At 38.6% G+C, this 26,070-nt stretch overlaps 1 protein-coding gene across 1 annotated transcript; it reads left to right on the top strand.

Moving 5' to 3' along the window:
- Positions 1–840: 840 nt before the first annotated feature.
- LOC114461455 (uncharacterized) lies at positions 841–23,502 on the top strand. The gene is made up of 5 exons (XM_028443538.1): positions 841–1,199; positions 6,467–6,563; positions 21,259–21,412; positions 23,016–23,149; positions 23,235–23,502. Coding segments are annotated over exons 1-5 (675 nt in total). The 5' UTR covers positions 841–911; the 3' UTR covers positions 23,237–23,502.
- The last annotated feature ends 2,568 nt before the right edge of the window (positions 23,503–26,070 follow it).

Below are 26,070 nucleotides of genomic sequence, written 5' to 3'. Positions count from 1 at the left end.
ATCACCAGATTCATCTCTACGTCATAAATAATGTCATAAAAAACACTGAAGCAGGACGTGAACCTGTGATCTATCACTTCTAAGAGCAGCGTCACAATTCACTGTGACATCATATCATCATAGATGTATGATCTACAGATTTAACTGTATAATAATATAAAACAACAATTAAGCCTTAAAAGTGTATTAATTTAAATGATCATCTTCTACTTTATATTATCTACAGGTTTGTATTCAGTGAACTTTACTACAGACGTCAGTAGATGTTTTAATGTAGATCAACCTCTCAGTGTGTTTCACTAAATGATCTACATCTATAATGTTATAAAGAAAACTACTGTTAGCACAAAAAAAAAACAAACATAAATCAACACAACATTAGTAATGATGTGAACACGTCTGTGGTGTGTGATGTCACTAATGTGTTTCAGAGAAAAGTGTTAAGGTTCATTAAAGTGTTCAGGTGGGCGGAGCCAGGTAGAAACCCAGGGTTTCTTTGATAAAACCTGTCAGTGACCAGGTTTAGTTCACAGACAATGTTACCATGGTAACATACTCAGAGAATAACATACCTCACGTTTAGGAATGAGATACTCAGAGTTTCCCTCATTTGAGCCTGAACATATTCAGAGTTTGAACTTAACACGCTTTATGGAATAAACCTCAGATCAGGTACAATCACATGTTGTTAAGTGTATCTTAGTAGTATTACAATTCTCTCCATCTCTCACACACCCACCCACACACACACACACACACACACACACACACACCCACACCCACACACACACACACACACACACACACGGAGGCGTGGTCACTTTTCCCTCTTCTCTCTCACGTCTCCTTCAGGCTCAGTTCCCTTCAGGCTTCTCTTCTCTTCTGTCAGTCTTCCTCACTTGCTCTTCATCATGTCTTCCTCCCCCTCCTCCCCCTCCTCCCCCCTGTGGATGAAGGTTCTGCTGGTTCTGCTGACCATGTGGTTAGTGGCCTCTGTGGCCCTGATCGTGGTCTGGTCATCCAAGCAGGAGCTGAACGCCTCTGCTGGGTGTGAACAGGACCTGGAGGAGAGGGAGAACCTGCAACTGCTGCTGTACGAGGCCCGACAGGACACAGAGAACCTGAGAGAGCGCAGAGTTTCCCTCCTGGGCGTCCTGGCCTCCACCAACAGCTCACTGTGGGACAGTCGCCAGGAGAATGTGAGTCAGAGACAAACATGCTGAGAGAAAATAGACTTAGAATCATAAATGTGTTCTAAACAGGAAAGTTTAAACTCAGTCTAACTTTACAACTAATATTTACACAAACAACTAGAAAAATAATTTATTATAGTCTATGAACTGAATGGAGGTGGATTTTAAGATTCATGCCAGTGTCACAGATTGAGTTTATCTTGTACTGAGATCTATTATGAGCATATATGCGAATGCAACCCTAACCCTAACCTAATCCAATAAACAAAGAAAACACGCGTCCGTTCACTTTGAAAACAAATATACACAAAACGAAATTGTAATTTTTTTAGCAAAAATTCAATTTCCGGTAGTGCGCATGCACATATATGCTCAGTACGAGGTAAACTCAGTCCGTGACACTGGGGGGGGGGCAAAAGAAAATAGACCGTCAGGATATTCACGCCAACCACAATGTGTGTACCATTTACAATAATGCAAAAATGACGAGTAACATAATTGATAATGTTGACTACAAAACTTTACGTCAACGTGTCGTTTAATGTTGTTAATTCATGATAAAATCATGAAAATAATTGTTGCTGTAGTACCATACATGAACTGCTGGGGACAGTGTTGCTTCACCATTTACATTGAGTAGAACAACAGAAGAAGAACCAACCTAAAGTCTCAAAACTTTGGAGTTGTCAGTGCCCAATCCTTTCGCGGGCCGGATCCTTTCAACACATGCGTGAAACGCGTCTCCATCTGGTCGGCCTATTTTACAACAGTTCGTAAACTATTTAAAAGGTTAAAACACTGCTGTTTAAAAAAAAAGAAATTTATGATTTGAGTGAATTCCAATTTATTTTGGTTTTTATCTTATTTTGTGTTTGGTTTTTGATTTTCAATGTGTGTATTGTGTTTTAATCCACTTTTTTTAATTAACAATTAAAAACACCACAAAACAGTTACAAATTGAAATGTGTACTATTAACATATTTAACAAACATTGTATGGTTGGTTTACATTCAAATATCACGTCCCAGCAGCTCTGTCGTAAAGACTGGAATGAAAGGAAGTGACGTAGTCTACGCACTGTGAAAGTTATTGTTAGGTGTATTTTAGTCATTGTTTAGGGTATTTTAGTCATTGTTTAGTGTATTTTAGTCATTGTTTAATAATAATAATAATGCATCAGTTTTATATAGCGCTTTATCATAGACACTCAAAGTCACTTTACAGAATTAAGGCATTATTCTTTCACTCCACACTTAGTGGTGGTAAGCTACTGTTGTAGCCACAGCTGCCCTGGGGCAGACTGACAGAAGTGAGGCTGCCATAGTGAACCATAGGCCCCTCCGACCACCACCGACACTCACTCACACACTACATTCATACTAGGCAATGTAGGTGAAGTGCCTTGCCCAAGGACACAATGACAGATACCACTGGGTGACTGTCACCCCACTGTGGCACCTGGAATTCTCAGTGGTCTCCATCATCTACTAACCAGGCCCAGACCTGCTTAGCTTCATAGATCTAACGGGATCAGCCAATGACAGGCTGGTATGGCCAGTGTACAGTGTATTTTAGTCATTGTTTAATGTATTTTAGTCATTGTTTAGGGTATTTTAGTCATTGTTTAATGTATTTTAGTTATTGTTTAGTGTATTTTAGTTATTGTTTAGTGTATTTTAGTTATTGTTTAGGGTATTTTAGTTATTGTTTAGTGTATTTTAGTCATTGTTTAGTGTATTTTAGTCATTTAGTGTATTTTAGTTATTGTTTAGGGTATTTCAGTTATTGTTTAGTGTATTTTAGTCATTGCTTAGGGTATTTTAGTTATTGTTTAGTGTATTTCAGTTATTGTTTAGTGTATTTTAGTCATTGTTTAGGGTATTTTAGTCATTGTTTAGTGTATTTTAGTTATTGTTTAGTGTATTTTAGTCATTGTTTAGTGTATTTTAGTCATTTAGTGTATTTTAGTTATTGTTTAGGGTATTTCAGTTATTGTTTAGTGTATTTCAGTTATTGTTTAGTGTATTTTAGTCATTGTTTAGGGTATTTTAGTCATTGTTTAGTGTATTTCAGTTATTGTTTAGTGTATTTTAGTTATTGTTTAGGGTATTTTAGTCATTGTTTAGTGTATTTCAGTTATTGTTTAGTGTATTTTAGTTATTGTTTAGTGTATTTTAGTTATTGTTTAGGGTATTTCAGTTATTGTTTAGTGTATTTCAGTTATTGTTTAGTGTATTTTAGTCATTGTTTAATGTATTTTAGTTATTGTTTAGTGTATTTTAGTTATTGTTTAGTGTATTTTAGTTATTGTTTAGGGTATTTTAGTTATTGTTTAGTGTATTTTAGTTATTGTTTAGTGTATTTTAGTCATTGTTTAGTGTATTTTAGTCATTTAGTGTATTTTAGTTATTGTTTAGGGTATTTCAGTTATTGTTTAGTGTATTTTAGTTATTGTTTAGTGTATTTTAGTCATTGTTTAGGGTATTTTAGTCATTGTTTAGTGTATTTGTTATTGTTTAGGGTATTTTAGTTATTGTTTAGTGTATTTTAGTCATTGTTTAGGGTATTTGTTATTGTTTAGGGTATTTTAGTCATTGTTTAGTGTATTTGTTATTGTTTAGGGTATTTTAGTCATTGTTTAGTGTATTTGTTATTGTTTAGGGTATTTTAGTCATTGTTTAGTGTATTTGTTATTGTTTAGGGTATTTTAGTCATTGTTTAGTGTATTTGTTATTGTTTAGGGTATTTTAGTCAGTGTTTAGTGTATTTTAGTTATTGTTTAGTGTATTTTAGTCATTGTTTAGTGTATTTTAGTTATTGTTTAGTCTATTTTAATCATTGGTGTATTTTATGTTGTTTGCTCAAATGGAGCCTCTGAGTTTCTTTTCCCAGAAACAGGAGGAGTGAAAGTGAAAGGAGGAGGAGTTTGAGGATGAATAAAAACAGACAAGGTGGGAAAGAAGGTGGAGCTTAAAACAAACATGTTCAAAGGAACTTGAGGGTGAATATTCAGATCTAAAGTGAAAAACTAGTCCTTGTCCATCTTTGTAGTCCTCTTCTCCTCCATGTTTGCAGAGCTCAGAACCTTCAACATGATCACGTTTACTCACAGTTTCCTCCTCTCAGGAAACTCTGAGGCTGCTTTTCCACCTTTGCTTGTTTTTTCCTCTCGACTCTGTTTCTCCGTTCGTGCTGTGAATTCCTGAGGAGTCAGGAGGCGTTTTCCTTGGCCACCGCCCCAGAGGAAAACCCTGGATGTGCTCTGAGAAACCTCCCTGTTTCTGCCCCTCCTGTTAACTACATTACCCAGAAGGCCCTTTGACCCCACTGACAAAGTCCTTTCCCATTTTACAATCAGCAACACATGAAGCTTCTAGAACTTATAACTAAAGATATTTTATAAAAAATAAAATGACAATAAAATTCACTCAATGAGTTAATGATGGTTATTCTGGCTCTTTTTGGAGAACTGGCTCTTTCGGCTCCCAAGAGGCTCCTTAAGATTTTTTGGTGCTTAATTTAATAAATTACCAACAATAATGTAAAATATGTGTAATATGAATTACTAATGTAACAATACATGCACTGTATATTTATATAAATACACCTTTATTTATACACTTTGCAGAGTGATAAAATATAAAATAAATTAGAAACACAAATGTTTAACTATTTACAAATGACCTTAACTAACTTTTTGCTTTTTACTACTGAACAAATTTAATGTAACAACATACAGAAGCTAACATATAAATTAAAATGGAAAAGAAAATGGAAAAAATTCTGCATCCAGGTAAAAATTTTCTTTGACAAAAACCAAGTGTCTCAGCTTTGAGGGGTTGATCCTGGTGGGTAAACTGCAGGCGAGCAAGCAGGAAGTGATGTCGAGCATGCACAGAGTGCGTAGAAAGTGACAGCTCATGTAAACGCAAGAGAATTCACCTCATAGAGGGGCCGCGAGCACATGCCCGCTCACTAACTACTGGTTTTATGCGCACGGTTGTTGCTTTCTCGCGTGTGGATTTTGAAACTAATGTAAAACCATAGCCCCTCCCCCCTCTGCTCAGCGCAGACAGAGACGACACACACACATTGACCAATCAAATGTGGCTTGAAGAGAAAAAAAGACAGAGAGAAACAAAGCGGCTCCCGTCGTTCACGTCAAAGAGCTGGCTGTTAGAGCCAGTTCGTTCGCGACCGACACATCAATGACACATCATCACTACAATCAGTCTGTTTTATTTCACACAAACTACTAGTTTGATGTAAAGCTGTCCTTACATAGTGACAGATTTAGTAAATATGACAAAAAGTCACTTTTATAAGAGTTGCAGACTGCACCTTTAACTATTCTTATCTTTATTCTGTCTTCATATTCCTTCCAAACATGTTGTTTATCTTAAATTGAAAAAGAAGGAAACTTACTGAATGAATCTTTGTGTTCCATGGGTTACAGACGCTAAATATTCTTTTTCATCCACAACTGAACAAACTCTATTTGGTTAGCTTAGCATGTAGCCACCAGTCCCACATGTTTGGTTAGCTTAGCATGTAGCCACCAGTCCCACATGTATGGTTAGCTTAGCATGTAGCCACCAGTCCCACATGTATGGTTAGCTTAGCATGTAGCCACCAGTCCCACATGTTTGGTTAGCTTAGCATGTAGCCACCAGTCCCACATGTTTGGTTAGCTTAGCATGTAGGCTTCAAACCGTCTTATTGGGTGAATAAAATGAAATAAAGTTAGGGAGAACGATGAAATGAGCTGCAGTTCCACTAATGCTCTGTATATAGAGCTAATCAGATTTGAATACAAAGGTTACAAAGAGAACATTGGTTTATTGGTGTAATTATTATTATTAATAATGTTTGACAGACTAATAGTTTCTCCTCCTCCTCTGAGTGGAACGGAGGCATCAGCTGAGGAACGTCAAACACACGTGGAATGTTGAGCCGCTGTGAGACATTCAGGAGCGTTTATTTATTCCTGAGGAACACTGCATCAGAACCAAAACAGAAAACCTGAAGGACCACGGACCACAGCTTTAACACCTCAACATCCACCTGAGCTCCTACACAACAACAAGAGAAACATTAATAATAATAATAACAATAATAATAATAATAATAATAATAATAAATCATATTTATGAAAACAGCTGATCTTATGTGTGTTACGCTGACAACCACTTTATGGAGGTTTGATTAAACTAGTCACTACTCAACTACAGCTGCTCTGATTGGCTGACAGGTGCAGATGTTTTGTCCCACAGGTCATCCTCAGAGGGAACATCAGCCTTCTGGAGCAGGAGGTGGAGACACTACGTCAGAAGGAGGAGAACCTCACTGCTCTGCTGCAGCAGCACCAAGGTAACAACAACAAAACAATAACTAATAAATAACAAAATAATAATAAGTGACGTCATCCTGACTCATGTACTACGTAACTAGATTAGCTCTTATCACGCGAACTTCCAGGTGTGTGCTGGACTACGAAGCTCGCTAACCGTCTTATGGAGCTAAATCACCATGGTAACTTAGGCTGAATGACTAGACTGGTCGCGAGCAGGTTTTGCTCTTGTTAGGATTTTAGCGAGTGATAATGTCCCGCCTCCTGACCAATCAGATCTCTTAGAAAGCGAGCTGTCCAATAAAAGGTGAACACGTCACTGTGTGGATCTGATCTGATGCTGACAGGAGAGATAATATTTATACAATGATGCAATCCTTTCATTTACCGATGACATCATTTAGGAAACATATAGATTTATATCTGATGGACTGATCTACAGTCAGCTGATGAAGTCATTTATTTATAAAGTGCTTTTTACAGATAAAATCACAAAGTGCTGAACAGAGCAGTGGTGAAAATATTAATATTACAACAAGTGTAACATCATAATAGAATAATAAACCATGGCCATAAGCATTATAAAAGGATAAAAACATTTAAAATCCAGTAACTAAAAGTTTTTCTGTAAAGTAAAGTCTTCAACAGTTTTTAAAAGTAACCACACAGTTGAGCTCCCTGAGAGACTGGTGCAGGTTATTCCAGAGTCTGGAACACCAGGTCTCCTCTGGTTTTACATTTAGTTTTAGGGTCTTTAGGAGACCCTGGTCTGAAGACTGAAGACTTCACCCTGAAGTGTAGGGGTACAACAAGTCTGAGATATATTGAGGGGTCTGACCATGTAACGCTCATGTAATGTAATAACTAATATTTATAGTTTATTCTAAACTTCACTAGAACCAGTGCAGAGTAGAAAGAATGGTGGTAATGTGGGATGTTCTAGAAGCACCAGTTAAAAGTCTGACAGCAGCGTCTGTACGATCTGGAGTCTGTTTAGGGTCGACTTATTAAAACATGTAGAATTACAATAGTTAATGTGTGATGATATAAATGTGTGTATGACCAGTTCTAGATCTGATTTTAATAATAAATGTCTGACTTTAGAGATATTTGTCAGATGATAAAACAGTTTTTAGTCAGTAGATGACAGTGACCCTCCAAAGACATGAACTGATCAAACACAAGGTTTTAACAGATGAGCCCAGATCACCAAGAGACTTTTAATCACATGATCAGAGTTTATGTTTTATTAGAATTTATCTGGAGATCATTTGATGACAACCAGTTTTTGATACAGGATATACAGTCTAAGATCTCTGATAAAAAGTGAAACTCTGAGTCATTAAAGGAGCAGAACAACTGGATATCATCAGCATAAAAATGATAAGATATATTTTTAAAACCATGGATCAACCGACCAAGAGGCATCAGATACAATAAAAACTAAACAGGAACCAGAACAGAGCCCTGGGCTACTCCACATGACAGGTTGGACATATTAGACATTACATCATTAATAGTAACATTAAAGGTTCTTCTATTAATATAAGAGGTAAACCATTGGAGAACAGCACCAGAAAACACATCTCAGATGTAAGTGGATCAACCAGTATACTATGATCTACTGTATCAAAGGCAGCATCAGATCAAGTCAAACTAAAACTGTGTAACGACCAGAGTCAGTGACATCATCACGTCACTAGAAACTTTCAGAAGATCAGTTTCAGTGGATTGATCTAAAACCAGATTAATATTTATCATAAATATCATGTTGTTCCATGTATGAGGTTAGCTGCTTAGCAACCATTTTCTCCATGATTTTAGACATGAAGGGAAGCTTAGATATGGGTCAGTAGTTTATAGGCTTTATAGGAAGTAGGAACAATGTCTACAGAGCTCAATGAGGGTTTCATCTTTCCTACTAAAACCTGAACATCCTGTAGGCTGACAGGAGTGAAGGAGGACCATGAGCTCACAGGGGCTGATGCAGTGCAGAAGGGAGGAGTGATACTTGCCCTAATGTTTTGTACTTTGTTCACAAAATTTTTAAAATTGTTTCAGTCATCCTGTGTGTGTACAGGCACATGGTATACGCTCCGTATGTGCGCACGGGTGAAGTCATATATTAATTCAATGAAATTAATATAACTTCACTCGTCCCGCATACGGATTATGACACAGGCTTCATCAGCCGTGGATGCGTAAAAGTGTCACATTATTTATGATATGAATCCATTGAATGGGATATCCCATATAAATATGATCTAGCTTCTATCTATCTACCTTCGTAGTACAGGCTTTAAATGATCAAACATGACTGGTTTAGCAGTAGCTAACGTGTTGTAACGGAAGTGTTTCCAGTCCTAATGTGTGTGATTTCCTGTTCAAAGTTGGGAGTGAAGCCATGAATTCCAGTAAGAAACCAAAATCAGTCCAGCATTGTTTTAAGGGGAAGCTGTGTGTGTGTGCGCGTGTGTGTGTGTGTGTGTGTGCGTGTGTGTGTGTGTGTGTGTGTGTGCGTGTGTGTGTGTGTGTGTGCGTGTGTGTGTGTGTGTGTGTGTGTCATCAGCTCAACTGAAGCAGGACAAAAAACACTGAGATAAGACTGACTTTACCTTGTAAGTTCATACACACAGAGCTGTGCGTTAAAGAAAAACTGATGGAAAAATGGGAAAGTACTGTATTTCCAGGTTAATGCACTGCTTTATTAACAAGGTTCAAATAATTTTGTAATTTTTCCGTAAAGGCGTCACCGTCACATAGGCTGCACCCTATTGGCTGATGAGGTCCTTCAGACGGTTTTGGTGTATTTCTGTGTTTTCTGATGAGTTTCATCTCCGCATAATGTCTCCTCCTCACTGCTCCACATCTGCATATCAGTTAATTTACAGTTGTTTAATATCAGAATACAGACGTGATCTCCTCTGTACAAACTCAATGTGTGGTGATTTAACAACTTTATTCTGTTTATCATTATTTCCAACTAGTAAAAACTGAGATATATTATATTTTAAACCTTATTGAACTTTTTATACGCTCTTCTCTTCCCACTGTAAATATATAGGATCCAGCACCGCTCCACAAACTAACATTACTGCTATTTTATTTGTATTTAATCAAACATCTTATTTTAGGCAGAGAAAATAAACCCATATATATTACAGATGTGACAACATACAGTATGTTCTACATACGGAGCACGACTCAGTGTCCTGTTATTGAAGCTTTGGACACGTACGTGTGGAGGTGACAAGTAACCAAGTACAAATACTTTGTTACTCTGCTTAAGTAAAGTACAGATGCAAGAAAAAAAAACTACTTGAGTATTTATTTTTTTGGCGACTCCTTACTTTTTTGAACAAATATCTGTACTTTCTACTCTTTACAGTTTAAAATTGAGCTCATTACTTTTAAAACCTTTGAAGATGACGTCATGACATAAAAAACACACATTTTTGGTAGTTTGAGCTTTTTTCTCTTAGTTTTATGGTTAATATTTTCAAGTTTAAAAAATGCTCTGGGTTTTATTGAGCATTTGCATTTTTTTAAATTTTTTTTTACTTGAAACATTTTATTTACACATTGTATTTAAAATTAATGCTAAGTTCTCCAGATGTTCAAAAGTAACAGATTTATCTTGTTTCATATATCAGTTTTCTACAAGTTCATAAAAAAATAAAAGATGTGTTTTTTTTTTTTACTTTTTTACTTTTTAACTTAAGTACATTTAGTAGCATGTACTTTTTCTTTTACTCAAGTAAGGGAGCAACTTCAATACTTTTACTTTTACCTGAGTCATGTTTTATTAATGTATCTATAAATAAAGATAGTATATATACTTTTACTTGAGGACTAAATACTAGTACTTTTGCCACCTGTGCATGTGTGTGACTGACTGACAAATAAACACAGAGCCTTCCACCGTATTGGCCACACCCTCAACTTTAAATGAAAAATATAGCGTCCTATTACCCGGAAAATAGGGAATTTTCCCAGAATGCATCTGTGTGATGAATGAAAAACAGGATGTAGTGTAAGTGTAGTGTATATAGTGACTATAGCAGCTGTTGGGATGCATTCTATAACTGTGAAGTCCAAACCTGAAGAACAGGAGAAATTTTTGTCCCAGCTGATGCCAGGGCTTGCAGAAATGTGCAAAAGAGCATTTATGAACAGCAACAAAGCCAGAGCTACAAAAATAATCATCAGGGACAGTTCAAAGATGCTAAACAGTCCAAAGGACCTACCTGTCACTATGATGTTACTTGACGTAACTGCAAATGCTGGCAAGAAAATTGGAACACTAATTTATCTTGCTTTCGACATGAATTACATTACTCACAAGGCTGCAAGTAGACTGAAGCTACGAGGTGAGAAAGTAACCCTGATCGTGCAAGGTGTGGGAGGCATGGCCATGAAAGTCAACACCAAACGCTACCACCTCAAAGTCTGTGTTAAGACTCCCATGGGAACAGCGTGTGCCCATGAACTCATTTGTTACAGTCTTAATGAAATTGCCCGTGTGCATAAAAACATTACTACAGAAAAGTAGAGGCTGTTTTTCCCAGAGGTCGAGCTGGAAGAACTAAAGAGGCAGAGGGTTAGGGTTAGACCTTCTCATAAGCCACGGGGAGGGGAGGCTTGTCCCTCACAGACTTAAAGTCATTGGAGATCTGATGTTGTGGGAAAGCCCACTTGGAAAAACAGTAGGTGGAGCACATCCAGACCTGTATGAGGACATAGAGGTCACAGCCAGTGGATCCAAAAAGCACTTTGCAAAGTCAATGAGAACGGCAGCAGCAAAGTACAGTGAAGTAGTTTATGAACCGGTGCCCCTGACCATGGGGTCAGACCTGGACAAAAATACTGCTGAAGCGACAACTACATCTGATACTGGTCATGAGTTCCTAGATTCGTGGAAGTGAGATAGTTGCATCGGCGCAGGATGTGAACCCAAATGTGGAGGATGTTGCTGTGGCATTTGTCAACCAGGAGGAAAGCAGATGACTTTGGCAGAGGAACGAGAGTTGGAAATAAAAAAAGAAGGCCTTGTTGTCACCGAACCGTAATTCAGTTACAACACCGGTTCGATTAGTTTGGAACAGCAGTCAGAAATTTAGAAGACTGAGCATGAATGACATTTTACTTAAAGGGCCGGATGTTCTCAACCCAATCAGAACTGTCCTTTTAAGATTCCGGGAAGGTGTGTATGCTGCATTAGAAGATATTATAGATATAATATAGATATTATAACTCTGTGGTTGGAAGAGCGTGAAATGCACCTCCATAGGTTCCTCTGGAGAGACAGTGAGGAGGAACCCATTCAAGAATATGCTATTACACGAGTCAACATGGGGGACCGTTCAGCTGGCTCTATTGCCCAGTTAGCCATGTGGGAAGTGGCAAGACTACCCGAATTTGGTCACATGGCAGTGGAACGCAGAGTCCTTGAGGAGGACAGCTAATTTGATGATATTTTATCCTCCCACAGCAGCTGAGATGAACTGAATAAAATCATAAAAGGAGTTGAAGAGATACTGGAGGGTTCTTTCTCAAACCCTGGCTACAATCAAGGCAAAGTGGGAGGCAACAACTAAAGATGGAGACCCAGAGAGCTGTAGAAAAGAAAAATGAAAGTCAAACATACATCCTCCCAAACCAAATGAGGGATGAAGATAACAAAGCTCTGGGGATAGGTTACCATGTTGAATTTGACAAATTGTACGTAATGTCAATAATTAACTTTTCCAAAAAGAAAAAGAAAATGAGAACAGGGAAAAATGTTCTTCAAGAAGAAATCAGGGACCAGACACCAAACCCACTGACAAGGAGACAGCTTTTAAGCCAAATTGCTGGACTGTACGACCCCATTGGCTTTGTTACACCTATCAAACAAAAGGGTGCAATTCTCGTCAGAAAAGCTTTTCAAGAAGCAGACGGAGGGAAACTAAACTGTGAAACATGGGACAAGGCACTTTTAGAAGGCTTAAGAGAAAAAGCTATAAAACTATTCAAAGAGTGCGTGCAGCTTGAACAGATAATGTTCCACAGGTGTCTCACGCCAAATGACTGGGAAGTTGAGCCTTTTGGAGTCACATTCTCAGATGGCAGCGATAAAATGTACGGCACTGTGATTTATCTAAGATGGAACACAAAGACAGGTGTTGAAGTGCGATTGGTAGAATCAAAAGCCAAGCTGACACCCCTCAATCCAAAAAGAGATGCTGTCAAAGCCAAAATCTGTGGAGCAGTCTTCACAGCCAGGCTGAGGAAGTATGTGGAGAAACAAAGTCAGATGAAGATAGGCAGATGGTTCCATTTAGTTGATAGCCAAACCACCCTGGGGGCAATTCAAAGGGAAAGCTATACTTTTTTTGCCAACAGGGTGGTTGAAATCCAGAGAATTTGGCCAGTAGAAGACTGGTGGTGGATTCCTAGCAAACACAACATTGCAGACATCATCACGAGAGATGGCATCCTCGATGACTTAAAAGATCACTCCACATGGCAAAATTGGCCAGAATTCCTTAAAGTACCAGTAGAGGAGTGGCCAATAAAATCAGCTTGGGAGGATGCAGCACAAGCCAGAGAAGAGATAAACAAGCTCCAGAGGAAAACATTTTCTGCCACATTGACGAGAGCCAAAGTAAAGTTGTTCCCAAAGGCTTCAGAGCAAATGTATCCTGTAAACATCTACAAAAACAGAGAAATCTTATCTCCTAACCAGAAGGCCGCCCGCTGGTCATGCAATTCTCAACCTTGTAGATGTGAGGAAATTCAATAGCCTGGCTAGATTGGTCAAGGTAGTTGGTCAATCTCAATCAATCAATCTTTTATTTGTATAGCGCCAAATCATAACCAATGGTATCTCAAGACACTTTACAGTAGAGCAGTCTTAAGGACGGACTCTTCATTTTATGGATACACACATATCCATATATATCTCATGAATGAGACCATGTTACAGAGGCGGAGTCCTCCACGCCCCTCTGCGCTTGCCTTAGGACAGTTTCCCTCCCATTGCTATTATGATAGCTGTGTTCATCGCCATGGCAACTGCTGTGATGGTGATGAATATTATTTTATGGAGACGGTGTCAGTCCCCCGACCCAAATTTCACAATGATTTTAACATAAAATCAAATAAAAGAGCTATCAATTATAAAAATCTGAAAAAAATTAAAATCTCAAATCTAGAAACACCAAAACATAAAACCATTAGATGTGCTCTATTAAATATTAGATCACTGAGATCCAAATCTCTACTAGTAAATGACCTTATCTCAGAAAATAACTTTGATTTATTCTGTTTAACTGAAACATGGCTGTATCAAGATGAATATGTTAGTTTAAATGAAGCCACTCCTCCCAGTCATTTAAATACTCATATGCCACGAGACATAGGCCGTGGAGGTGGTGTAGCAGCTATTTATCATTCCTCTCTCCTAATCTATCCTAAACCAAAGGCCAGTTACACTTCCTTTGAAAGCCTGGTTCTAAATTTATCTCATACCAAATCAAAAACCTGCCAGCCAGTCTTATTTGCGATAATTTACCGTCCTCCAGGCCCTTATTCTGAATTTCTATCAGAATTCTCTGAGTTTATATCAAACTTAGTCCTCAGTTCTGATAAAATACTCATAGTAGGAGATTTTAATATCCATGTGGATAAAGATAGTGATAGCCTGAGCTCAGCCTTTATGACCCTAATAGACTCAGTTGGCTTTTTTCAAACTATTAATGAAGCTACTCATCATTTAAATCATACTCTTGATCTTGTTCTAACATATGGCCTTGATATTAATGAACTAAAAGTCTACCCTGAAAATCCTCTGCTATCAGATCACTTTTTAATATCTTTTAACATTATCCTAGAGGATCTCGCACTGTGCAATAAAATAGTTAGGAGTAGAAATCTGTCCAATAGTGCTGTGGCTAAATTTAAAGAGGCCATTCCTGCTGCCTTAAACTCAGTGCACCATCCAATAAATAACTATGATATTAATTATAACCCCTCTCAACTGGATCTGCTTGTCGATAGCTCTGCTAGTCTACTAAAATCCACCTTGGACTCAATTGCCCCATTGAGGGAAAAAACCATTAAACGTCAGAGGAAAGCTCCGTGGTTTAGCTCTGAAACTCACACACTTAAACAAACAACCCGTAAATTAGAGAGAATGTGGCGCTCCAATAAAACAGAGGAGTCACGAATACTCTGGCAAGAAAGCCATAGTAAATACATGACAGCCTTACGACATAGTCCATCTACATACTACTCCTCACTAATTGAAGAAAATAAAAATAATCCGAGGTACCTTTTCAGCACTGTAGCCAGGCTAACACAAAGTCAGAGCTCTATTGAGCCCATGATTCCTCTAGCCCTCAGCTGTGAGGACTTTATGACATTTTTTAACAATAAAATTCACAAGATTAGAGATAAAATTAGCCACTCCCTGCCTTCACCTGGGCCTGCTGTACCATTAAATGTAAATAGGCCTAACCTAAACTGTTTCACACATATAGGACTTCAGGAACTTAACTCTATTATTTCATCCTCCAAACCATCGACCTGCCTTTCAGATCCGATCCCAACTAAGCTGTTTAAAGAAGTTGTTCCCCTGGTCTGCCCATCTTTGTTGGAGACAATAAATATATCCCTATCAATAGGCTACGTGCCACAGTCCTTTAAAGTAGCTGTAATCAAACCCCTTCTCAAAAAACCTACTCTTGATTCCAGCACTTTAGCAAACTACAGGCCTATATCTAATCTTCCTTTTATTTCAAAGATTCTTGAGAAAGTTGTGGCAGCTCAGCTCTGTGACTTCCTTCAAAACAACAGCCTGTTCGAGGACTTCCAGTCAGGTTTTAGAGCTCAACACAGCACAGAGACTGCTTTAGTTAAAGTAACTAATGATCTACTCTGGGCTTCAGATGAAGGACGACTCTCAGTGCTGGTTTTATTAGATCTTAGTGCAGCTTTTGACACTATAGATCACTATATTCTACTAGAGAGATTAGAGGAATTACTTGAAATCACAGGGACTGCCCTAAACTGGTTTAAGTCCTACCTATCTGATAGGTACCAGTTTGTACACGTGAATAATAAGTCTTCTGTGTACACTAAAGTAAGCTACGGGGTTCCTCAGGGCTCTGTGCTAGGTCCAATCCTCTTCTGTATCTATATGATCCCCCTTGGTAATGTTATGAGAAAATACTCTGTTAACTTTCACTGCTATGCTGATGATACCCAACTGTATGTATCAATGAAGCCAGGTGAGACAAATCAGCTATCTAAACTTGAGGCCTGTCTAAAGGACATTAGGGCCTGGATGGACCAAAATTTTCTTCTTCTCAACTCAGACAAGAGTGAGGTCATTGTACTGGGCCCACGACACCTTAGAGAAACCTATGCTAGCCTAACTGCCCTAGATGGCATTACTCTGGCACACAGCACAACTGTTAAAAACCTTGGGGTTCTATTTGATCAGGACTTATCCTTCAACTCTCACATAAAACAAACTTCAAGAACTGCCTTCTTTCATCTCCGTAACATTGCTAAAATCAGACCTATCCTGTCTCAGAGCGACGCCGAAAAGCTAGTCCATGCTTTTGTTTCCTCTAGACTGGATTATTGTAATTCTCTTTTAGCAGGCTGCCAGAGCAAGTCGCTTAAGACACTTGAGCTGGTTCAAAATGCTGCAGCACGTGTACTGACTAAAACTAGGAGAAGAGATCACATTACTCCTGTATTAGCCTCTCTGCATTGGCTTCCCATAAAATATAGAATAGAATTCAAGATTCTTCTTCTCACTTATAAAGCCCTAAATGGACAGGCACCAGTCTATCTCAAGGAGCTTGTAGTGCCATACAATCCCCCCAGAACACTACGCTCTCAAAATGCTGGACTACTCGTTGTTCCATTTGTCTCTAAAAGTAGTATAGGAGGAAGAGCTTTCAGTTATCAGGCCCCACTTCTCTGGAACCATCTACCAACCACGGTTCGGGGGGCAGACACCCTCTCTACCTTTAAGGTTAGGCTCAAAACATTCCTCTTTGGTAAAGCTTTTAGTTAGGAACCAGCTCATAGCTCATAGTTAAGATGCAATAGGCATAGACTGCCAGGGGGGTCTGGCATGCTCGGTTGGAGAGAGGTTGGAGGGGGCGTTAAGAGAGAGGTCATTTAGGTTAGAGAGGGACCGGAGAGGGTCCCATTCCTCTCTCAAACACTCCCTCTATGTCTGCTTCTTCCCTTGTGTGTTTGCTCCTGTTCTCCTTCTGGCTTTTGTCTTGCAGGTCCGTGGGATCCTCAGTGTGGAGTTACAGAGTCTCAACAACTCTGTCTCCACCCTTTCCTCTGCACACACCCAACACAGCATAACGTGGATGGCTGTTCATCATAGGAATGGGATCCACACAAGGTTCCTGCTGCTTAACAGAAGGTTTTCCTTGCCGCCATGATGAATTCATGTTGGGTGTGGGATACATATGTATGTGTATATACGTATATATCAATCAATCAATCAATCAATCTTTATTTGTATAGCGTCAAATCATAACCAATGGTATCTCAAGACACTTTACAGTAGAGCAGTCTTAAGGACGAACTCTTCATTTTATGGATACACACATATGCATATATGTGTGTATATGCATATATGAAGGACGAGTCGTCCTTCATCTGAAGCCCAGAGTAGTTGGTCTTGTCTGGCGTGCCGCAAAAAAATGGCAAGCAATGAAAACAAGGCAAGGTAGTGCTCAGCCAAAGCGGGAGGTCAAAACTCTCAAAGAAAGTGCCAAAATAGTTGTGCTTACTATGGGATAACGTGAAGATGTAATACGAGAATTGCAGGAACACTACTGAGGATGAGGAAAAAAGCCTGGGTGATTAAAGGGAGAAGACTAGCTAAAAAAGTAGTAAGCTCATGTTGTGTCTGCAGAAAGATGAGAGCAAAGTACTCCCAACAAGTCATGAGTGACCTCCCACCTGAACAGACAAATCCTGCAAAACCATTTCAATATACATGTCTTGATCTCTTTGGCCCTTATGAAGTAAGAGATGAAGTCAAAAAGACAGTAAAACTCAAGGTCTGGGGAGTAGTCTTCAGCTGCATGGCTTTCGAGGGCCATTCGAGGACATCCCCAAAGATTGTGGTCAGACCCTGGTACAAACTTTGTAGGAGCAAAACCTGCCCTCATCGAACTCTATGCCTTTCTGGAAAAACTTGATAAACAAAGATTGAGGAAGAAGCCTCCAAAAATGGAACAGAATGGTCTTGGGAAATTCACCCAACAGATTCACCCCACAGAAATGAATCAGCAGAGAGCTGTTAAGGTGGTGAAGAAAGCCCTCAACAATCTTGGGGGAAGAGGAGAGTTGACATGGGGGGAATTCCAGACATTTCTTTTTATCAGAATCAGAATCAGAAATGTTTTTAATGGCCATGTACAGTTTTAAGGACAGTACAAGGAATGTGTCTTGGTAGTTGGTGCACAAAACAAACAACAAAAAAAATAAAAAAAACAAAGAACAACCCAGCAACAATAATAATAATAATGATAAATATAAAGGATGAGGGATAAATAAAGGATAGATAGAGAATAAAGGATAAATAGGATAAATAGGATAAATATAAATATATATATATATATATAAATATAAATATAAATATAAATATAAATATAAATATAAATATCTATACAGTGCAGCAGATAATGTTATCATGGAGGTGGTGATCGGGTGGAGGGGGGGGGGGGGGTTCAGTGGGTGACTTGGGGTGTGTTCATGTGGATGGTGGCAGAGGGAAAGAAGCTGTTTTTGTGTCTGGAGGTTCTGGTCCTGATGGACCGAAACCTCCTTCCAGAAGGGAGATATTGAAACAGTTTATGACCGGGGTGGGAGGGGTCGGCCACAATCTTTCCTGCACGCCTCAAAATCCTGGAGGGGTTCAGGTCCTGGAGGGAGGGCAGATTGCAACCGATGACCTTCTCTGCAGAGTGGATGATACGCTGCAGTCTGGCCTTGTCCTTGGCCGTAGCTGCAGCGTACCAGATGGTGATGGAGGAGCAGAGGATGGACTGGATGATGGAGCTGTAGAAGTTCACCATCATCTTTGTTGGCAGACTGAACTTCTTCAGCTACTACAGGAAGTACATCCTCTGCTGAGCTTTTTTGATAAGGGAGCTGATGTTCAGCTCCCACTTGAGGTCCTGAGTGATGATGGTCCCCAGGGAGCAGAAGTTCTCCACAGAGCTCACTGTAGAGTCTCCCAGGGTGAGGGGGGTGAGGGGGGCTGGGTTCTTCCTGAAGTCTGCTATCATCTCCACTGTCTTTAAAGCTTTGAGCTCCAGGTTGTTCTGGCTGCACCAGGACACCAGCCGGTCTGTCTCCACCTGTAGTCAGACTCGTCTCCATCAGAGATGAGACGATGATGGTCGTGTCGTCTGCAAACTTCAGGAGTTTGACCGACTGGTGAGAGGAGGTGCAGCTGTTGGTGTACAGGGAGAAGATCAGAGGAGAAAGAACACAGCCCTGAGGAGATACAGTGCTGATGGTCCTGGAGCAGAGATGGTTTTTCCCAGCTTCACGTGCTGCTTCCTGTCAGACAGGAAGTCTGTGATCCACTTGCAGGTGGAGTCGGGCACGTTCAGCTGGGAAAGCTTGTCCTGAAGGAGAGCTGGGATTATTGTATTAAAAGCAGAGCTGAAGTCCACAAACAGGATCCTGGCGTAGGAGCCTGGGGAGTCCAGGTGCTGGAGGATGAAGTGGAGAGCCAGGTTTACGGCATCGTCTACAGACCTGTTGGATCTATAGGCAAACTGCAGGGGGTCCAGGTGGAGGTCGGTGATGTCCTTGATGTGGGAGAGCATGAGGCGTTCAAAGGACTTCATGACCACAGATGTCAGAGCGATGGGTCTGTAGTCATTAAGTCCTGTGATCCTCAGCTTTTTAGGGACAGGAACGATGGTGGAGGCCTTAAAACAGGCTGGTACGGTGCATGTCTCCAGTGAGGTGTTAAAAATGTCTGTGAACACTGGAGACAGCTGATCAGCACAGCAAATCTAGCAAACGAGAGGCCGATAGATGCTAGGCTGCAAAGTTAAGAAGATTGCGTAGAGTACATCAGCCCAAACTCTCTCTTGTTGGGGCAAGCTTGTCCGCAAGGCAATCCTGGCAACTTCCAATTTGATGGTTATCCGTACAAAAATCCAGGATATTCAATCTGAGGTTAGCAAGTTTTGGAAAAATGTGTTGTCAATTTGCAGGTCCAAACCTTTTCGCCAGAAACAAGTGGCACACCAGAAAACAGAGTGTTGCTATTGGTGACATTGTTTGGCTGGCAGACCAAAATGCTCTAAGGTGGCAGTATAAATTGGAGAGAGTTGAAAAGTCAACACTGATGAAAAGGGTGTTGTCAGAGACGTCCATGTACGGACCTTCCCCAACTATTCGGTACCGATCACAAATATTGAAGGAAAGCAGAAAGAACATAAGAAAGTAACAAAAGAACCATGCAATCCAAAAAACTTAAGCACAATTATCCACAGATATGTGAGACATCTTGTTGTGATACTACCAATAGAAGAACAAGAGGAACTTGTTGAAGAACCAACCGGTCAAGTGGGAGGTGTGAAGTAAACCATCCAAAAAAGAATTAGAAATATTTTCTTTCTTATTTCCACCTTTTCCTTCTCATCTTCTTTCTTTTAAAGTAAATAATTTTCTCATGCTGGGCTGTCTAGTTACGTGGGGCAGGGCCTTAAAAGGGCGGTGCACCATCAGGTCGCGTTGGGTCAGCTGGAGACGCTGCATAATAGGCAGAGGACCACACCTCAGAGCAGCAGGGCCCACAGCGTGAGCAGATCCATCCAGCTGATGTTAATCTGTGGCTAATGTGCGTTAAGGATAAAATGAAGGCATGAGTTTGACAGACAGGTCAGTGTGTGTTTGCAGCAGACGGTGCGGCCTGACCAGTGAGACATCATTCTTTCTTGTTATAATATTTTGATTTGAGTCGTGTTTAAGTTAAAAAAAATTAAATTAAGTCTTTAGTTAAAGATAAAGAAAAAGTTTCAGGTTATGTAATAAGTTGAAAATTATAATAGTTGGTTTAAAATGATGGCTATTCCTATTTAACACTTAGTAAAATGTATTTACAAATTAATTAATAAATTAACATTGAATAAATAAGTAAATACATAAATAAATAAATAACATTAAATAGGTAAATGCATGCAAATTTGAGGAAAATGTAATTGAGAATACAAGTATTTCCAAGTTCAAATAAATTTCAAACTAAGGATTTATAAAAACAATTTATAATAACTATTTATAAATGAAGTACATTTTAGGTTTGATTTTTGGTATATTGTGTATTTGTTTATTAGGTGAGTATAATTTGAGCATACTGTTTAATATTACAAAAGTATTTAGTTTAAAGCAGGAAAAGGGATCAATTTAACTAAAATAATAGTGCTGCTAAATTTATTCTTTAATTTAAATGCAGGTACAAAATCCCAGCATGAGAAAATTGTGCTTTGATTTTAACTTTCCCTTTTCTTCGTTTGTCCAGGTGAACAACCTGTTTAACCAAAGAACAGTTCAAATAAAAAGCACAGAGTTGTTCTCAGCGTCTTCTGTCGTTCTCTCTGGTCCTTCACGTGATACTAACCTGTACAAACTAACAATAACTAATGTGTCGTTGCTGTGCGTCCTCAGAGCAGGTGGAGCTACTGGTTCATAACGTCACTCAGACTGAGCTGGAGGTTCACGTCTGCTTCAATCTGAAGGAAGCAGCTCAGAGTCACATGACCGCGGCTCAGAGCCAGACCGAGGCCTGTAGGAGGGACCAGGACTTCCTGCATAGACAACTGTGAGTTTAACACACACACACACTCACACACACAATAGGTGGAGTTTGAGAAATAATGAAATATATAGAGTGTCTGGAGATTATTGTTACAGCAATAATAACTTGAATATTTAAGTGATGATGCAGGTGCTAGCCCGCGTCACACTTTATCAGCTTAGCATTAGCTAGCAGTAGTATTGGCTAGTATTAGCTTAGCATTATCCTAGCAATAACATGAGCTAACATTAGCATTAACATTCACCTGTCAATAAGCCTTTTCACACTCGCTCTGGTTCAGTTCTGAGGTTAAAGGTCAAGATATATAAACTCTCCACAGCTGATGGTGTAAACGTTTCCCATTGGACCATTGACTCTGGAGACAAACATGTGGAAATATGGTATTGGTCTCCAAGGTGCCGAGTTAGCTGCTAAAGCTAGTGCTGCTAAAGCTAGTGCTGCTAAAGCTAATGCTGCTAAAGCTAATGCTGCTAAAGCTAGTGCAACTAAAGCTAGTGCTGCTAAAGCTAGTGCTGTTAAAGTTAATTCTGCTAAAGTTAGTGCAAATAAAGCTAGTGCTGCTAAAGCTAATGCTGCTAAAGCTAATGCTGTTAAAGCTAGTGCTGCTAAAGCTAGTGCTGCTAAAGCTAATGCTGCTAAAGCTAGTGCAACTAAAGCTAGTGCTGCTAAAGCTAGTGCAACTAAAGCTAGTGCTGCTAAAGCTAGTGCTGCTAAAGCTAAAACTCAAAAACACTTTACAGTTGTTAAAACAACTACACAAGTCAAAAAAAGAAACTAACAATAATAACGTAAATACTGAAAAAATCAATCATAAGTTAAAAGGACACCTGTCGCTTTTATAATGTTTCTCACATCAGTTTATAAAAGTGACTGAAAGTGACGTCAGCGTTAAACCCTGGACACCTCCTCCATGTGTAATATTAATAATATAAACACTATTAAAACACTAACGATCTCTGGAATAACATTACAAATGTTGTTAAGTTGAAAATATCAACAGAAAGAACGAGCTTGTTTACATTTATATCCCTTTGACCTTTGACCCCCCAGGTCACATATGCACAGTGTGAAAAAGCTTATAGAATTAACAATTCTTATTATTAACAATAGCTGATTATTAGCAAAAAGGTTAAAAAAGTTTAAATGGGTTGAAAAAGTTGGAAAAGATTAAAAAAAAAAGTTTGAATGATTTGAACAAAATATCTGAAAAAAGTTTTTTTTAAAGTTGGGGAAAAAAAGCAAAAAAAAAAGTTTAAAATGTTGATGCCTCCTACATCCTCACTAATAATGTAAAAATGTTTAATAACTAATTAATAATGTTGATGACAAAAATGTGCATTAATGTTGTAGATTCATGATAAAATCATGTACCATACATGAACTCCTGGGGGCAGTGTCGCTTCACCATTTACATTGTGAAGAAGAATTGAGCAATAGAAGAACCAACCTAAAGTCTCAAAAGAGAACTAACTAACCTTGCACAGTCACTGTGTTTTATGACACTTAACATATTTGTATATAATGTACATTATATTTTTTCTTATGAATTTGGGAAAACTGTAACTCTGCATATGACACACACACTCACCTCTGTGTGTGTGTGCAGGTCTAAGTGTAAACTATCTGAGAGCCACGCCTCTAAGCCAGAAGCTCCTCCCAATGACTCCTCCTGCCCCTCCCCTGGCCTGTCAGTGATGATGACGATGATGATGCTGATCAGCGCTCTTCATCTGACCACCTGTGAGAACCTGTAAATCTCCCAGAGTATGAACAATGCTGTCTTTGTAAAGCAACGGTTTTATAAACCTGTTTGTGTGCTTCACAGGAGTTTAGGATGAGGGGGCGGAGCCTGGACTGACCCCTGCTGTACACACACACACACACACACGCACACACACACACACACACACACTCCATCAGAGGTGTTTATTGTGTCTGCTCTCCACTGACCTCCAGTGGCCAGAGGAGGAACAGCAGCTGTATCAGATGTTCCAGATGATGGTGATGATGAAGATGGTGATGATGATGAAGATGATGATGATGCAGCAGTGAAAACATTGTCTGAATGAATAAAGCTTAAGGTGTGAGTTGGAGTCGTGTTTCTGTCACGTTTTATTTAAATCTGTATGATGAACAGATGTAAATATTATTAACATGTTTCTAATGCTAATTACTCATTAAAAAGTCTTAAAATATCTTTATCAACGTTCTACTGTGGATTAGAACCATTGACTCCCCAGTTTAAAGCTCATTAGAACCACTGCCTTATTTAGTACATTAGACCAATATAATAATGTATTAGTAATGTTAGAGCTACTTCAAAGCTAGTAAATAGTACCGTTTAAAAAGCACTACATAAGTATTTAAAGGGGACATATCATGGTTTTAAATCCTTCCTTTTTACATATAAATCATACAGTTATGGTCTATATAAAACAGAACTGCATTGCTTGGGTCTGAATTCCTCATTATTATAGCTCCACCCCTTTTCTACCCCTTTTCTGATGTGCTTCTGAGAGCAACTCGTTTTGGTGCTGTCTCTTTAAATGCAAATGAGACACTCCATACCCCGCCCCCTCTTCAGGTGACACTCGGTTCAACTCCACCCTGTTCGGCCATTTTTGTAGTTTGATAGAAGAGATACGGCTATGTAGCGGAGCATAAACTTTTTATTCAGAGGTTATTTACAAAATGTCAACAACGTTAGACTTGTCCATCCAGCCTTACATGTTCCAGCCAGAGTCTGACCCAGTGGAGTGAGATGAAAATGAAGATGATGAACCTGCAGAACCCTAACAAGTGAGCTAACACAAGCACCGAGCTAACGCTAGCGCCAAGCTAACGTCACGAAATGCATTTTAATACAGTCTTTTCAAAGACAAAAACGTCAAAATGAAATGACTAATGAAAACTTTAGACTTAAATTAAATCACGTAGGCCATATCATCAAGGATCTAAAACGAGCACACAGCGCTAACATATGAAGACGGTGCTAATGCTAATGCTAACAAAACAATGACAGGGACGTCTTATCATCACACTTTTTAGCGTTATTTACAGCTTACCAAAGTGCTCTGTTCATCGTCTCCAAAGATAGAAGGAATTGAACCCTCAATCAGACAAAGTCTTTCTGTAAATCCTTCTTTATACTGGTGGAGGTTGATGAAGCAGTCATCATTGAAGTGCTTCACACACACAAAAATGACCTTATCCACAGATGTGGTACATTTCTATAAAAAATAAAACTCAACCAGACACTTTGAAAAGGTTCTGATGCTGGGAGACGGTGTAATGAAGCGTGTGGGTTACTACATCCAACAACCCAACATTTAGACTTATCCTCTCGTAACTTCTGCATCCTGGAGCTTGGACTACAAAATAAAAGCCAGAAATAAAAATGGTGGATTGCTCAAAGTGTTGGGCCTGTAGTCGATGTTCTAATTTGGCAGTTCTGCTGCAAATACTGTGATGTAATAGTTCAAAAAATGTAATAGAGAATAGAAAAATCTAAACAGATTGAAAAATATGAGCAAAACAGAAAATAAAGATATCAATGGAGCACCTGAAGAGACTAATTTGAACTTTTCTGTACTTCTAAAGACTCTAAATATACAACAAAATGTATTTAAGGACTAAAAAAAGTGGATTTACCATGATATGTCCCATTTAAAGAAGCATATACTATTCTTTCATTTTCATTATGTTCCATGTTTCTATTTGACTAGCCACTAACAAATTTAAATAATAAAATATGTAACATGTTTGTACAATTTAACCATTAATGCAAACCTTGGCAACTGGTTAATTTTATACAACCTTCAAAGTAAATGTACAAAATGACAGAAAAATACACAAAACAAGAGCAAGAATACTTTTAAAAATACAAAAAATTACGACATTGCAGCAAAATACAGTAAAAGACAAAAAAGAAACAGAAAATACTCCAAAAATACACAAAACTACTACAAAAATGAACAGAAATACACAAAATAACAAACTAACAAAACAACAACAGAAATAGACAAAAACTATGGCAAAATAACACAGACAAATACACAATATGACTCCAAAAAACACATTTTACAGGAAAAATCCACTAAAGCAGAGGTTCTCAACTAGTCTCACCCTGGGACCCACATTTTTCCACGGCCATTAAATCGCGACCCACGTTTTTCAAAAATAGCTGTTGAAAACACATATTCTCTTTTTTAAAACATAAATCCATATATTTTCCTGTGCAACATGCACTTCACAGCATGCCTGTTAAAAGAAAAAGTTTCTTTCAAAATAAAAGACAAGTCCAACATGAGAGACTTTAAGTATTTATTTATTTTTAATGTTCGCGACTCACAGAATACAGGTCCGCGACCCACTTTTGGGTCCCGACCCATCAGTTGAGAATCACTGCACTAAAGGACTACAGAAATGCACAAAATACCTTGCAACAATTATTATTATTATTAATATTATTAATATTATTAATATTAATATTAATATTAATATTAATATTAATATTAATATTAATAATATAATAATAATATTAATAATAATATTAATAATAATATTAATAATAATATTAATATTAATATTAATATTAATAATATTATTAATGTTATGGACTCACTAGGTGAAGAGCATGACATGAATGAATGACTCATTCT

This window comes from Gouania willdenowi, chromosome 4 (genome assembly GCF_900634775.1).
Source record: "Gouania willdenowi chromosome 4, fGouWil2.1, whole genome shotgun sequence".
NCBI classification, from domain to species: domain Eukaryota; kingdom Metazoa; phylum Chordata; class Actinopteri; order Blenniiformes; family Gobiesocidae; genus Gouania; species Gouania willdenowi.
This window is presented reverse-complemented; position numbering and strand designations above follow the sequence as displayed.